We start from the raw sequence: 13,835 nt of genomic DNA, 5'->3' as shown, positions 1-13,835 counted from the left end.
GGAGGAAGGCTCAGCTCTGCCTTCTAGTAGTGGGCAACAGAGGTGATAGGATCATCGCTTTTCAGATTTAACATAATTAACTTTAATTTTATTGATTGCTAAGTCACTTCAGTCATGTCCAACTCTTTGTGACCCTATGGACTGTGGCCCTCCAGGCTCCTCTGTCCACGGGATTCTCCAGGCGAGAATATGGAGTGGGTTGCCACTTCCTCCTCCAGGGGATCTTCCCGACCCAGGGACTGAACCTGCGTCTCTTAGGTCTCCCGCATTAGCAGGCGGGTTCTTTACCACTAGCGCCACCTGTGATTAAAATGCATGGTAGCCTGTGTTATAGTTGATTAATTCAGCAAATTTCTGGCCCTTTTGCTGCGACTGCTGGAGGAGCAGTTTTAAGTTAATTTTCCTTTTCTCAGGCAGTAACCACTGCCAGAAATAGAGAAGGAATGTCTGGAACTTTGCTTTCAAGTTGATGCTGAATCACTAGCATTTTCAGCAAAACCTTGGAGGTCAGTCTGGTTTGATGGAGAGACACTGGGAGTTTGGAATCTTTTCCAGCAAGAAGCTGACTTGTCGGTAGCCAGACGATGAGCAGTTCCTCTAGCATCCTGAGCCAGTGACGCTCAGATTCAGGGTAGTTAAACCGCTAACGCTGCAGAGACTCGCTTTAGAGAGGCCATAGGAAAATGCCGGTGTAGGTAACTACATCAGCCTGTCCACATCTTTTCCTTCCTTTCAGGACATGCTTTCCTTGCAGAGCGTATCTGACACTGAGGGCTGACTGCCTTCTGACCGCCTGCTATGGCTTTCCCTAGTCTATCAAGGCCGCAGTGTGTTACATGAAGGATGTTTGTGAACGTGTTTTCATCCACTTTAGACAACTGTGTAAGTTGTCTAATGCAAAGAGTAAAGCTGAAAATGAGGATGGAGAGTATACGAAAAATAAGTCTTATGAGATACTCACCATTTTACCTATTTTTAAATATCTTCACCTTTAAGATCTAGATTTCTGACTAACGAAATTTCTTAATGGACACAGTTAATGTACTTCTTAGAACTGATTTATCTTTCTGTTTTATTTTAGGTGGAAAAACCAATCAACTGAATCTCCAGAACACTGCAACGAAAGCGATTATTCAAGGTCTCATGCCAGACCAGAATTACACGGTTCAGGTTATCGCATACAATAAAGACAAAGAAAGCCAGCCAGCCCAAGGTCTATTCAGAAGTACGTATTTACAGACTAGAGTGCTGCCATGGGACTCGGTTCCAGGGCTGAGTACGAGTCTGTGGTAAATATTGTACTGGGTTAATCCTGGATTGTTTAGATTCAACAAGATCTAAACAGACATTCAGTCTAATCTTCCATGAGTTCCTTTTGTCTCTAATATTCTTCTATCCCTTCCTTTGCCCATTTCACTGCACTGCTACTTATCCTTTCAGTTTTAGTTTAAAATTTTTTGTTGGGATACAGTCGCTTTGCAATGTTGTATTAGGTTCTACATCAAAGTGGATCAGCTGTCTGCCTCCAGATCCCTTCTTGGCTTCCTTCCCATCAGGTCGGCACGGCACAGTCAGCAGAGTTCCCTGCACTACAGGCTAGGTTCTCATCAGTCATCTCTTTTAAACGTGTGTGCGAATCGCTCAATTGTGACCGACTCTGTGCAACCCCCTGGACTGCAGCCCGCCAGGCCCCTCTGCCCATGGGATTCTCCGGGCACGAACGCTGGAGGGGGTGCCGTTTCCTCCTCCCGGGGATCTTCCTCATCTAGGGATCGAACCCACAGCTCTCATGTCTCCCGCATCGGCAGGCGGACTCTTTGCCGCCGTGTCGCCTGGGAGCCCGTTGTAAATGTCGCTCCCGGGCTCCCGGCCCCTCGCACCCTCCTTTCCCCGCTTGATGTCCACATGTTCGTTCTCTCTGTCCCCTTCTGCTTCGCACGTAGGTTCGTTTGTACCATTTTTCTAGGTTGCACACATGTGCATTAATATACGGTATTTGTTTTTCTCTTCCTGACTTACATTACTTCACTCTGTATAGCAGTCTCTAGGTCTGTCTACTTCTTTGCAAATGGCATAGTTCCACTCCTTTATGGCTGGGTAATATTCCATTGCATGTACGTGCCACATCTTTATCCATTCCTCTGTTGGTGGACGTTTAAGTTGCTTTCATGTCCTAGCTTTCACTTTCACTTTTCCCTTTCATGCACTGGAGAAGGAAATGGCTACCCACTCCAGTGTTCTTGCCTGGAGAATCCCAGGGACGGGGGAGCCTGGTGGGCTGCCGTCTATGCGGTCGCACAGAGTCGGACACGACTGAAGTGACTTGGCGGCAGCAGCGTGTCCTAGCTGTTGTAAATTGTGCTGCAGTAAACAGTGAGGTGTATGTATCTTTTGCAGTTACGGTTTTCGGTATGGAAGTGCCTTAAAAAATTAAAAATGGAACTACCGTATGACTTAGCAATCCCACCCCTGGGCAAATACCCAGAGAAAACCATAATTCCTTAAGTGTTGGTTTTTAAATCCTCTCCCTATTCCTGTCCCTGAGCCTTATCTAGACATGTTATCTACCCAGTACATAATAGCTGCTCAATAAATGCTTTCAGGGCTCTTTGAAAGAAGGTGCTGTCTCTGCTGCAGGAGTCAGCTGGAAAGAGAATGGATGGGCGATGTCGTCATATCTGAGTCAGTTCTCAGATACTGAGTTGGTCGAAGGACTTGCATCCAGAGACACTCTAAGCAGAGGAGAACGCTCTGAGGCGGCCCCATCCATGGTGGCCCTGTTCCCTTAGGAAGCTTTTCCTTATGTTGAATTTAAAAGTTATCCACAGAGGTCCTGATTCTTTTGCCTTTCAGAGGATGTTCGTTCATTCACTAATTTTTTTTGTCACTTCAGTGTATATTGCATGGCTACTAAGTGCCAGGCCCTATCCTAGGCCCTGGGAACACGGCACGTCCCCGCCCCCAGGGGCCTCACAGTCTAGGACCGGAGACTGCAGCAACCCCCTCTTCCTGGAGGTGTCCTGTCTGATTTGCGGGCAGAGTTTTGTGTATCGTGAATGTGAACAGGAGAGGTCGGTCCTGGTTAACTTTCTGTGTTACTTCATTGTTAAGACAGACTCCTTAAAAACCCCAACTCAATATTAAGTATAATTTTAAAGTTAAAAAATTGACAGAATTGTAAAATCAAGCCCCAAATACCCATCAGTTGCTTCAACGATTAACCATTCGTGGTCGGTCTTGTCAGTCTGCACCCCTGCACCCCCCTATCTCCTGTTATTTCGATGTAAATCCCAGACATCATTTCAAACAACAGTAGCTTAGCTGTAAAGGTATTGTTTAATTGGAGGAGAACTTCCTTATGACGTTGTGTTGCTTTCTGCCGTGCAGCGGTGTGAGTCAGCCGTGAGTACACACGCGTCCCCCCTTGAGCCTCCCTCCCACCCCACCCCGCCCTGTGCCTCTGCGTTGAGCGCCAGGCTGAGCTCCCTGGGTTACACACAACTGCCCACAGCGGCTTTACGTGTGGTTGTGGTCATGTCTCGATGCTGTTTCTCAGTCTGCCCCACCCTCTCCTTCCCCTCCTGAGTCCTCAAGTCTGTTCTCTGTGTCTGCAACTCCACGCTTGCCGCTGCAGAGAGGTTCATCAGAACCATTTTCTAGGTTCCGTGTATGTGTTAATGTTCAATATTTTTCTCTTTCTGACTTACTTCACTTTGTACAACAGGTCCTAGGTTCACCTGCCTCACTACAACTGACTCAAGTGTGTTCCTTTTTATGGCTGAGCAATATTGCATTGTATATGTGTACCATGACTTCCTTATCCATTCATCTGCGGATGAACACTTAGGCGCTTCCATGTCCTAGCTGTTGGAAATCGTGCTGCTGTGAACACTGGGCTGCATGGGTCTCTGAACTATGCTTTCCTTAGGCTGTATGCCCAGGGCTGGGATTGCCAGGTCATATAATAGTTTTATTCCTAGTTTTTAAAGAAAATCTCCATACTGTTCTCCATCATGGCTGTATCAATTTACATTCCTACCAGCAGTGCAAGATGGTCCCCTTTTCTCCACTTTCTCTCCAGCATTTATTATTTGTAGGTTTTTTGTTGAGGGCCATTCTGACCAGTGTGAGGTGATACCTCACTGTAGTTTTGATTTGCATTTCTCTAGTAATGAGCACTGTTCAAATAGCAGTAGCTTTTTAAAGGGTTGATCCACAGACCGGGGAGACCGTGGGTCCTAGGACTCTGTGTTCAGCAGTGTTCTACATGGATTTTTCTATCCCCCCCTCCTTTTTTTCTTTCTCTTCTAAGTAACATTTTATAAGTTGTATTTTGTGATTTTTTTCTTAAAAAAAAACAAAAAAAACCTCTGTTAACCTGCTGCCTCTTGAAACTTCTGAACAAGGACGTTTGGTAAACCCACCTGCCAGCAGGACAGACGGATATTTTAAAATGTTACATTCTTTTGAGATCCACATCATCTGAAAGCTCTGGGAAAGGGTTTCATGTTATTTTCAATATAAATCAGCCTCTGTCTCATTTTATTGGCATGGCGCTTCAGTTCCTGGCCTCTGACATTCCAGCATGAGTAAGGGAAATAACTTTTCTTAAAGTTTGTGAGAAGCAGGAAAAAGGACAAAGAGAGACGATTCATTTCACTTTAGTCTTAAGGTTTAGTGCGATTGATTATTGCAAATATTCCACTGACTAGCAGCATAAGTAGCCTTAAAAAGCTTTGTTGATAGCTGTTTACTCAGAACGTTTAAAAGGAAATGCATTTGCTTTCAGCTTGCTTAGCTCTGCTGAAACAATCTTAGTGACACAGTCTAATTGGTTAGTTAGATCAATTATACGAAGCATAGATACATTTGCGGGGGGGGGCATGCTTCCCAGGTGGCACCAGTGGTAAAGAGCCCACCCGCCAACGCAGGAGACAGAAGAGATGCTGGTTCGATCTCTAGGTTGGGAAGATCCCCTGGAGAAGGAAATGGCCACCCACTCCAGCCTTCTTGCCTGGAGAATCCCATGGACAGAGGAGCCTGACAGGCTACAGTCCACGGGGCTGCAAAGAGTTGGACACAACTGGAGTGACTGAGCACGCATACAAGCATATATATATGTTTTAGCTCTGTTATTTTTATTGGCAATATAGAGAGCTTAGTTCTTCCCAAATAACATTTTATAGGATGAAATGAAAATAACTTTGTTTGGAAGGCTGCCTTTTCGACTTTGCATTTCAGTTATGTGTTTGCTCCCTGTGAAGGGGAGCCAAAGACTGGCCTCCTCCCTGGAATCCTTTCTTGCTTGGGTCCAGGACGGTGAGAGTCCAGAAAGTCCCTGTGGATGTAGGCTTGAAATTAGTATAGGGATTCAAGTTCTTCATAAGTCCGTCTTCTGATACCCAGGGAAACATAAGTAACAGTCTTTGGATTTTGACGACAAAGAGGCATATTTGAACTGTTAGGATTCCAAATCAGGTGTGTGTATTTGGGCCAAGCAGTGTAACTACTTCTGCAAATGGGGAGATGATTTGTGCCTATTATTGTGTGCACTAACTCACATTAGCACATATTAGGGGCATGGTGGTGGTTGTTGTTATGATTAATACTACTTTGCTCTTGACAGTCTGTTTTCTAATTGATTTTGCCTCCTCTGTGAGCAGGCCAGCAGCTTGGTGTGACCTAATGACCCAATTCAAAGTGACTTACTACTTTTTTTTTTTCCCTTGTTCATCTGTAGAATGGATTTTGGCCTATTTTGGCAAACATTTTTTTGGCCACTATTTTTCTCTTTGGAACTAATTTTGCTAATCTCTGCCTGCAAAATCTTGCTCATATTTCAAAGTTTGGCCCAAATGTCACCTTCCTGGTGAAATTTCCCAGAGTCTCCACTTTTCCAATTATTCTTCCCCAGACCTGTTTTTACTTTAGCACAACTCTCCTCCCATCAGAGATGCAGACTTATTTTCTTTTAGAGAATGTAAGCTGTCTGAGGTCATGGCCTATGTGTGGGTGGGGTTGAAGATGTGGATTTGGAAATCATCCAAGGAGAGGGCAGATAAAATTGTAGGTGGGGTATGCAGAGATATGAGGCAAATGTTGTTTATGATTCTGTTTCAGGAATGGAAGCAGAAAAATGTTCCAAAGAATGAGAATGTAAAGGGGGACTGAGAGGAATATGAAAAAACCCAGGATAAGGCTTTTGTAAAACTTAAGAAAAGAATTTAAAGGAGCGGGTGTTCCAAAGTGGTTAACCCTTATAAAGAAATCAGAAGATGAAGTCTAAAAAACGGATTTAGAAAATTAGAACATCAGTGGAAATAGAAGGATTAAGGCAGCTTGTATTTATTACGATGTTTAATCGTGGAATTCAATCTCAAGTACCAGAAAGCCAAGAAAGGCTTCTAAGGGAAGGAATCATAAAACTAGAGAAACCTGACCTTGGCAGGTGGTAAGTCTCAAGTCTTTTTAGCAGTGGGATGGAAGCTGATAGAAGGAAGGGGAGGAAGAGGTGATAAAGGCAGGATTCATGGAGTAACCCTGGAGAAGGCAGGAAGGATGATGGTTCAGAGGAAACCACTGCTTACCCCGCAGAGCCCACTTCCAGTAAGTTTGCTGATTCCATGCAGTGGATGCAGTAATGAAATGGAATGTCTTGCCATGAGATCACTTCCTCCTGTTTGCAGGGTATTTTATTTGTGCACATACTGTTGCCACTTAGTGGTGACTCAGGGGCTTCCCTGGTGGCTCAGACCATAAAGAATCTGCCTGCAATGAGGGAGACCTGGGTTCGATCCCTGGGTTGGGAAGATCCCTAGAGAAGGGAATGACTACCCACTCCAATATTCTTGTCTGGAGAATTCCAGGTACAGAGGAGCCTGGGCTGTAGTCCAAAGGGTTGTAAAAAGTCAGACATGGCCAAGCAACTAATACTAAGAAACAACTTAAGGCGCCAAGCCATAGCAGGAAAGCTGCTGTGGAGAGAAAAGTAGAACCAGTGAAGTAGATTGGATTGAATGTATTCAAGGACCAAGGGTCATCCTGGGTCCTGAATTTTTCATAATGGAAGTAATGAACAAGTACTACTTTTTATTAGTAGGGAATTTTTTTTTTTTAAGTTTGAAAGAAAGTCTTCATGGAGTTCTCCATCTTTTATTGCAGACAGACCAACTTTAAATGAGGATAAATGTGGCTAAGACCCTTCTAGGACAGGGGCCACTCACAAGGCCTTCCAGAAACCTGAAGATATGGCTTGAGTCCTATGCCAACACTTTCTGATTTTATGAGATAAGTTTTAGCTCCTTAGCCTCCTAGTGCTTCATTCCATCATGTGTGAAATGGGGCTAATCTTGTGATTTTATGTTATAAAGGATTAAATTTGATACATCTGCCCATAGTGAATTCTTGACCAAAGTAAATCTGTAAGTGACTTCTACTCTTTCCCATGACAAGATTGAAAAAAATAGCAGCTCCAATCTTCTAGAATGAGATTCTACCATGTAGCTAATTTCTGCTTAAAACTCTTAATACTTGCAAGGAGTTTAGTAAAAGCTCACTGAATATTTTCTTTTAGATTCTAACCTAACATGTTGCTGTATTTTTACTTTTCTTCCAGTTAAAGATTTAGAAAAAAGAAAGGAGCCAAAACCCAGAGTCAAAGTTGTGGACAAAGGAAGCGAGAATAAACCATCTGTACCCGAAGAAGGTCAGATTTCATTTTTGTTTGCTTGTTTGGGAGCCTGGGCTGTCTTCAGAGCCTCGGAGGAGCAAGGATCTCCCGTGAAAGGTCCCTCGGCCCGACTCACCCTCTGCTCCCCTCCCCGCACGGAGTAGCTGTCAGCACTCCCCTCTCCCTTGCTTTCCGTATTTAATGCACCACTAACCCTAGTGAATGCATTTTCTATTGAAATACTGACAGAATCTGTTCATTTCTTTCCACGCCTATTGCCAATACGCCGCTAGGCTCCCCTTTCTTTCCTGGTGTGTATATTATTTAGCAAGATCTCAATTTGTTCTCTGCCCAGAGGTTAGAGCAATCCTTGCAAAACACATCCACCTCCGTATTTCACCCCGGACCTGCCGTGCCCCCTCTGCACCCGCCTCCCCTGCCCGCGTACCTTGAACCCCTTCCCGGCTTCAGTGACCTCAGACGCAGGCCAGACGCTAACAAGACCTTCAGGTCGCCTCAGCCTCCCGACCTCCTGCCTTCCCTCCTTCTCCATCTGACCACTCACTCTTTAAGTTTTAAACATTTCCAAACACACTGCAGAAAATACATACTCTGAAAATTAGTTTCAGGATTAAAAGAACTTTCAGGATTAAAGGATAGGCAAATTTTCCATCTTGGATAGAGTCTACCAGACAGACACATTTTTTTCAATAGTTTATTCTTAAAACATACATTCTTTCCAACTTTTGAAATTGTTTCAATGTTTTCCTATTTTTCTCCTAATAATTTTTGTATTTATGTATATTTTAAGAGTAAGTTATTGAAAAAATTGTGTCTGTATAGTGAACTCTACCAAAAATGTACAATTTGCCTGTCCTTTAACTCTGCAACTTCATTTTAGAAGTATGTATTTTTTGCAGTGTGTTTGTAGATTTTTGAGTATACAAGATATATGGGGCTTCCTGGTGACTCAGATGGTAAAGAATTGGCCTGCAGTGCAGGAGACCTGGGTTCACTCCCTGGGTTGGGAAGATCCCCTGGAGAGGAGGGAACGGCAACCCACTCCAGTGTTCGTGCCTGGAGAATCCCACGGACAGAGGAGCCTGGCGGGCTTCAGTCCATGGGGTTGCAAAGAGTCGGACACGACTGAGAGACTAACCCTTTCACTTTTATCATATCAGATATATAAAAAGTATAAAAATAAGTAATAAACAATTTTGTCAGGTTAAGAAAGTAAATATAAACAGTAGAGTTGGAGCTCCTTGTATATCCCTGTATATTCCTTTTCCTCCATTCTAAGAGGCTACCAGTGTTTGAATTCAGTGTTTATTTCAATATGTGTCTTTTTCGTTTCACTACATAAATATATGAATCCTGAAACCATATTTTAATTATGCATTTATATTTTAAATTTTGTATACATGTAATCAAAACATACTTTGCAACTAGCTTTTTTTCTCCATAGAATATTAGATTTTTTTTGACTTATCCATGTTGACTTATATAGAGGCAATTTATTCATCTTTGTTATATAGAACTCCATTGTATAAATATAACCCAATATATTTAATCTTATACTCTTGATGTTGCCAATATTTTGCTATTACAAAATTGATGTAAAAATTCTTATTTATTCAGCCTTTTTCACGTGTGGGAGAATTTCTCTGGAATCTACACCCAGGTTTTGAATTATTCAGTTATGTGTGCGTGTCTTCCTCCTGTTCATCTTGTCTATGGTGTCTTTTTATTTTATGTTTTTATAGCTAATATTTGCTTCTTTCCTTATCATATTTTTCTTTTACCGCTTCCTGAATTGAACGCTTATCTCATTAATTTTCGATATTTCTCCTTTTTATTGTGTGCATTTTAAGACTACAGATATCCAAGTACTGCTTCAGCTGTATCACGTAGATATTGATATGTAGTATTATTTTTATGTAGCTCATGCTGCATAATTTCTGATTTCTACTAGACTTTCTATTTTGATTCAGAGGTTGTTTATAAATATTAATTTCTAAACATATGGAGTTATTTTAAAAAGATAATGTATTTGCTATTGGTATCTAACAATTGCATTGTGGTAGGAATATTTTTAAAAAGTTTGTTCAGACATTTTTTTATTGTTGAAATGTGTTTTTTCCTTTTCTTTTCTCTCTCTCTCTCTTTTTTAACCATTTCCTGTATTCTTGAGAATACATTCTCAATGTATTCTTGAGATTTTTTTTTTATCTTTCCCTATATTCTTGAGAATACATCCCCTGTATTCTTGAGAAAAATTTTAATCTCTGTGTCAGAGAGATTTGTCCATTTCTTTTGGTAAATTCTGGCAATTTTGCTTTATATTAGAGGCTAGATTCATGACAAGTTGTTATATTTTCCTAGTGAATAATTCTTTTTTTAAAACAATTTTCTTTATTCTTAGTAATTCAATATTTTATTATAGTGATACCAACTTATTTTGTTTAGCAGTGACATGATTTATTAATTCTGTATACTTCAACTTTCACCCTATTTGTGTCCTAAGGTTTAAGGTGAGTAAATCTTTTAAAGAGTGTTTAGTTGGATTTTAAAAATCATCTCTTAAAATCTTTGTATTTTAATTGGTATCCATAGTCCACTTACATTTTGGATTTGCCATTTATTTTATGCTATTTTGCTACAATTTCCCTTGTGTGCCTTACTTAATTAGAATTGATCAACTTTTAAAGAAAAATACATTTCCTCTTTACTGAACTAACTGATATTTAATCCTTTTATATTTTTGTATGATTATAATTAAATTTTTGGCATTCATACAGCCAAAATCTAAAACTAATACATGTATTTACCATTCCCTAACCAGTCCAAGTTTTTATAGTACTTTAATTATCTACCTCCTATATTTTACATAATTATAACGAATATGTTAATTTTAGCATCTTTTGCCTTATAAAGGTTCACATTTATAACCATTATAACTGTAATAGTCACTGTCTGTCCAGCGCCCACGTCCGTGAATTTCTTTGCTTGTTACTCCATCTTCCATCTCGGGTTTTCTCTCTGTGTTCAGTCGCCGTTAGAGAAGATCTGTGGTAGTAAACTTAATTTTATTCACACAAAAATATCTTCAGCCCGCACCCAATTTGGAAGGACTAGCTGGGTGCCAGTTTGAGAGTTGTTTCTACTCATTTGGAAGAGATGTCACTCTCTTTGGCTCTTGTTCGTGTCAAGTCTGCCGACAGTCTGAATGTCCAGGTGTCTCTTTTTTCTCTACAGATGCTTTTCAGACTTTGTTCTTTGGTGTTTCCTTGTTTTATTACAATAAGTCTAGTTGTCGATTTATTTGTGCTTCCATAATCTGGATTTATAACTTTCACTAATTCTGGAAATTTCTCAACATGTAGTTCCTCAAATATTCTTTATCTTAATTATCTATTTCTTTCTCTTTTCTCTCTTTGTCCTCTGTATTCAAATTATACTTATCATAGATGGTCTCTTTTGATGATCTGTGTCTCTTAACTTTCATATACTCTACCTGTCTGATTTCATCAATGTCATTTTGGGTAATTTCCTTTATCTCTCTATCAGAATACTAATTCTCTTTTTATCTCTTTAAAATTTGCTTTTTAGCCTGTCCTTTTTAATGAGTAAATTTTTTATTTCTAGAAATTATAATTGATTCTTTAAAAATTTCGCTAGAAATTTATATGGTACTTTGTTCCATTTTAGGGTTTTTTTAAAAAAAATCATTCTGATGTCTTAATCATGTTTATATATTGAGTATTTTGCGGATAAGCTTTCCTTTTCCTTTCTTCACTGGTTTTCATTCATGGAGCTTTTCCCTTGTTTGATATGTCACTTTAATTTGTGCCCTCATTTGTGGGAGTTCTTCGTGGCGTGGTTGACGAGTGTGCACCTCCAGAGAGGTGCTCTTGGTCGCTGCCAGATTGGAGCCCTTTTATGTTAATTTCTTTTGGGGATGCTCTGAGCTTGTCAGTGGTTACAAATTCATATGGCACTGTGTAAACATTGTTTTTCCTTATTACCATTTTACCCACTTGTTTTAACATCCATTGATGATTCTTGCCTGAGTCAGTGACTACCGTAATGTTTCTGAAATGATAATTTTTGTGGCTTCATTGTTTAGCCTGCATTTATTAGGTGGCATTCTACTGTAGGGGAGATCTTTCCCTTCTTCCATATTTTTTTATTTATATAATTTTTATGAATTTTTATTGCATGTGATGAATTGTAATCCATTACTGTCATATATTTTGATGCTCAGATCATTCCAGAACTGCTCAGTGGGAGCTAGTTCAGTCTCCTATGCCCTGTTTCTCTTTCGGCCACACTGTACAGGATGTGGGATTTTCATTCCCTGACTAGGGACTGAACCCGTACCCCATACTAGAAGCTTGGAGTCTTAACCACTGGGCCTCCCGGGAAGTCCCTCTTATGACCTTTTAATATAACCCCCTTATTCTCTAAGCTTTTCCTTACTTTCTGGCACAAACCTTGCATTCCAGGCTCCTCATAGTTTTTCTGCCCTGCTCTGAAATCAACAGCTTCTTTAAAGAGTTTTAGTTTCCTTTTATGGAGAATGGTATTCAGATACCAAAATGTGGGTACTAGATGTCTTTATGCCTCTGGGTTGTCATTGCTTCTAGGCCCTGTTTGCTGAGAGTATACAGACACACACACACACACACACACACCGTTGTCTATCTACCTATCATCTCTTATTGTATCTTGTATCTATCTTATATCCATATCACAGAGTTTATTCTAGCATTTCTTTTTCCTCATTTATAACTCCCCTTTCAAGAGTGTTGGATAACATGACTCCCCAAATCTTAAATGCATCTACTTATATGCTCAATCATAAAAACAGTTTCAGAATTGCTAATCTATATACACACCAAAAAATTCTAATAACTAGAATTCAATATTTGCCTTTAGTGTGGGGTATATAATAAAATGCCTGTGTTCAAAAGGATCTTGTGTTAGTTCTTTTTGTCCCTCTTCACTGTGGTGTTGCTATTCGTTTTTAATACAGTTAGGTTAATTTGTGAATACATAAAACATTAATGTGGTTCCAAAAGTTTAAAAATGTACAAAAACGTAACACTCTAAAGAAGTATGACTTCCCCTGTTTCTTTCAGCCAGCTTTACTCAGCTCCTTTAAATAACCAAACATTAATTTCTGAATTACCTTCCTTGCATTTTTTTGAAAAAAAATTCTAAATATTTTTATGGAGGATTTTATGTGTAAGTTCTCAGCTGAGTTTTGGCTTAGCATTCTTTGCCAGGCACTACATAAAGAATGGCAATCAGGGTGAAATCTGTTTTGCATCCGTGGATTAGAGTTTGATCCCAGAATTTAGCTATAGCTAAATATTCCTAAAATGTCCTAAGTTCTCCATTCTTTTCCCCGATGCACCTTCCTCTTGCCTTTCTAAAATCTAGGATTGAGTGAAATGAATTGAACACAGGGAAAGAAACAGTGTAAAGTGAGAGTGATGTTTAATATACGTTCTGATAAATCCTCAGGAACATCTGCAGTTCTTTTCCTTTAGTCACTAGCGCATCTATGGAGAGGCCTTTCCTGAGCCCCCGTGTCAGTAGAGGCTGTTTCAGCGTGTATCTATTGCAATGATGACTATCTGGGCTAAGGCGGCAACCTTGAGGGGTTTTGTAGACAGAAGCAGGCTTCCTCTTTTAGTTCCCGTGAGGTGTGTGCCTGGGCAGTGAGGATTCTGAGGGCACTGGTGATTGAGAAAGCTGTCTTAAGAAGTAAGTTGTACACAGTGCTGAGAACCCAGGCCAGAGTCAGGACTCCCAGAGGTGCTGAGGGGGAGTGTTAATGGAGCCCCCTGGAGATTTTAGAAAGGCCCTCCTCTCCCAAGCCTTAGCTCCGTAGAATGTGCTCTCATCTGCTGTTCAGCTGTTAATCATGTCGGACTCTTTGCGACCCCCCGGACTGCATTGCACCAGCCCCTCTGTCTTCCACTATCTCCCGAAGTTTGCTCAAATTCATGTCCGCCGCGTTGGTAATGCCGTCCAACCATCTCAGCCCCTGCCCCTCCTTCTCTTTGCCTTCAGTTTTTCCCAACATCAGGGTCTTTTCCAATGAGCTGACTCGTCATATCAGGTGGCCAATGTATTGGAGCTTCAGTCTCAGCATCAG

The 13,835-nt window shown here is 40.8% G+C and overlaps 1 protein-coding gene across 8 annotated transcripts in view; it reads left to right on the top strand.

The window, feature by feature from the left end:
* The window catches only part of COL14A1 (collagen type XIV alpha 1 chain), a 216,434-nt gene that overhangs the window by 23,456 nt on the left and 179,143 nt on the right, over positions 1–13,835 (top strand). For all 8 annotated transcript variants that reach the window (XM_081504793.1, XM_081504789.1, XM_081504791.1 and 5 more), the window contains exons 4-5: positions 1,082–1,225; positions 7,616–7,705. In XM_081504793.1, coding sequence (XP_081360919.1) covers positions 1,082–1,225; positions 7,616–7,705 — 234 coding nt within the window. The remainder of the gene's footprint in view (positions 1–1,081; positions 1,226–7,615; positions 7,706–13,835) is intronic.

The sequence above is a fragment of the Giraffa tippelskirchi genome, chromosome 6 (genome assembly GCF_054371585.1).
Source record: "Giraffa tippelskirchi isolate mGirTip1 chromosome 6, T2T-mGirTip1v1.2.pri, whole genome shotgun sequence".
Classification (NCBI taxonomy): Eukaryota; Metazoa; Chordata; class Mammalia; order Artiodactyla; family Giraffidae; genus Giraffa; species Giraffa tippelskirchi.
The sequence above is the reverse complement of the archived record's forward strand: the minus strand, read 5'-3'. Positions and strand labels throughout refer to the sequence as shown.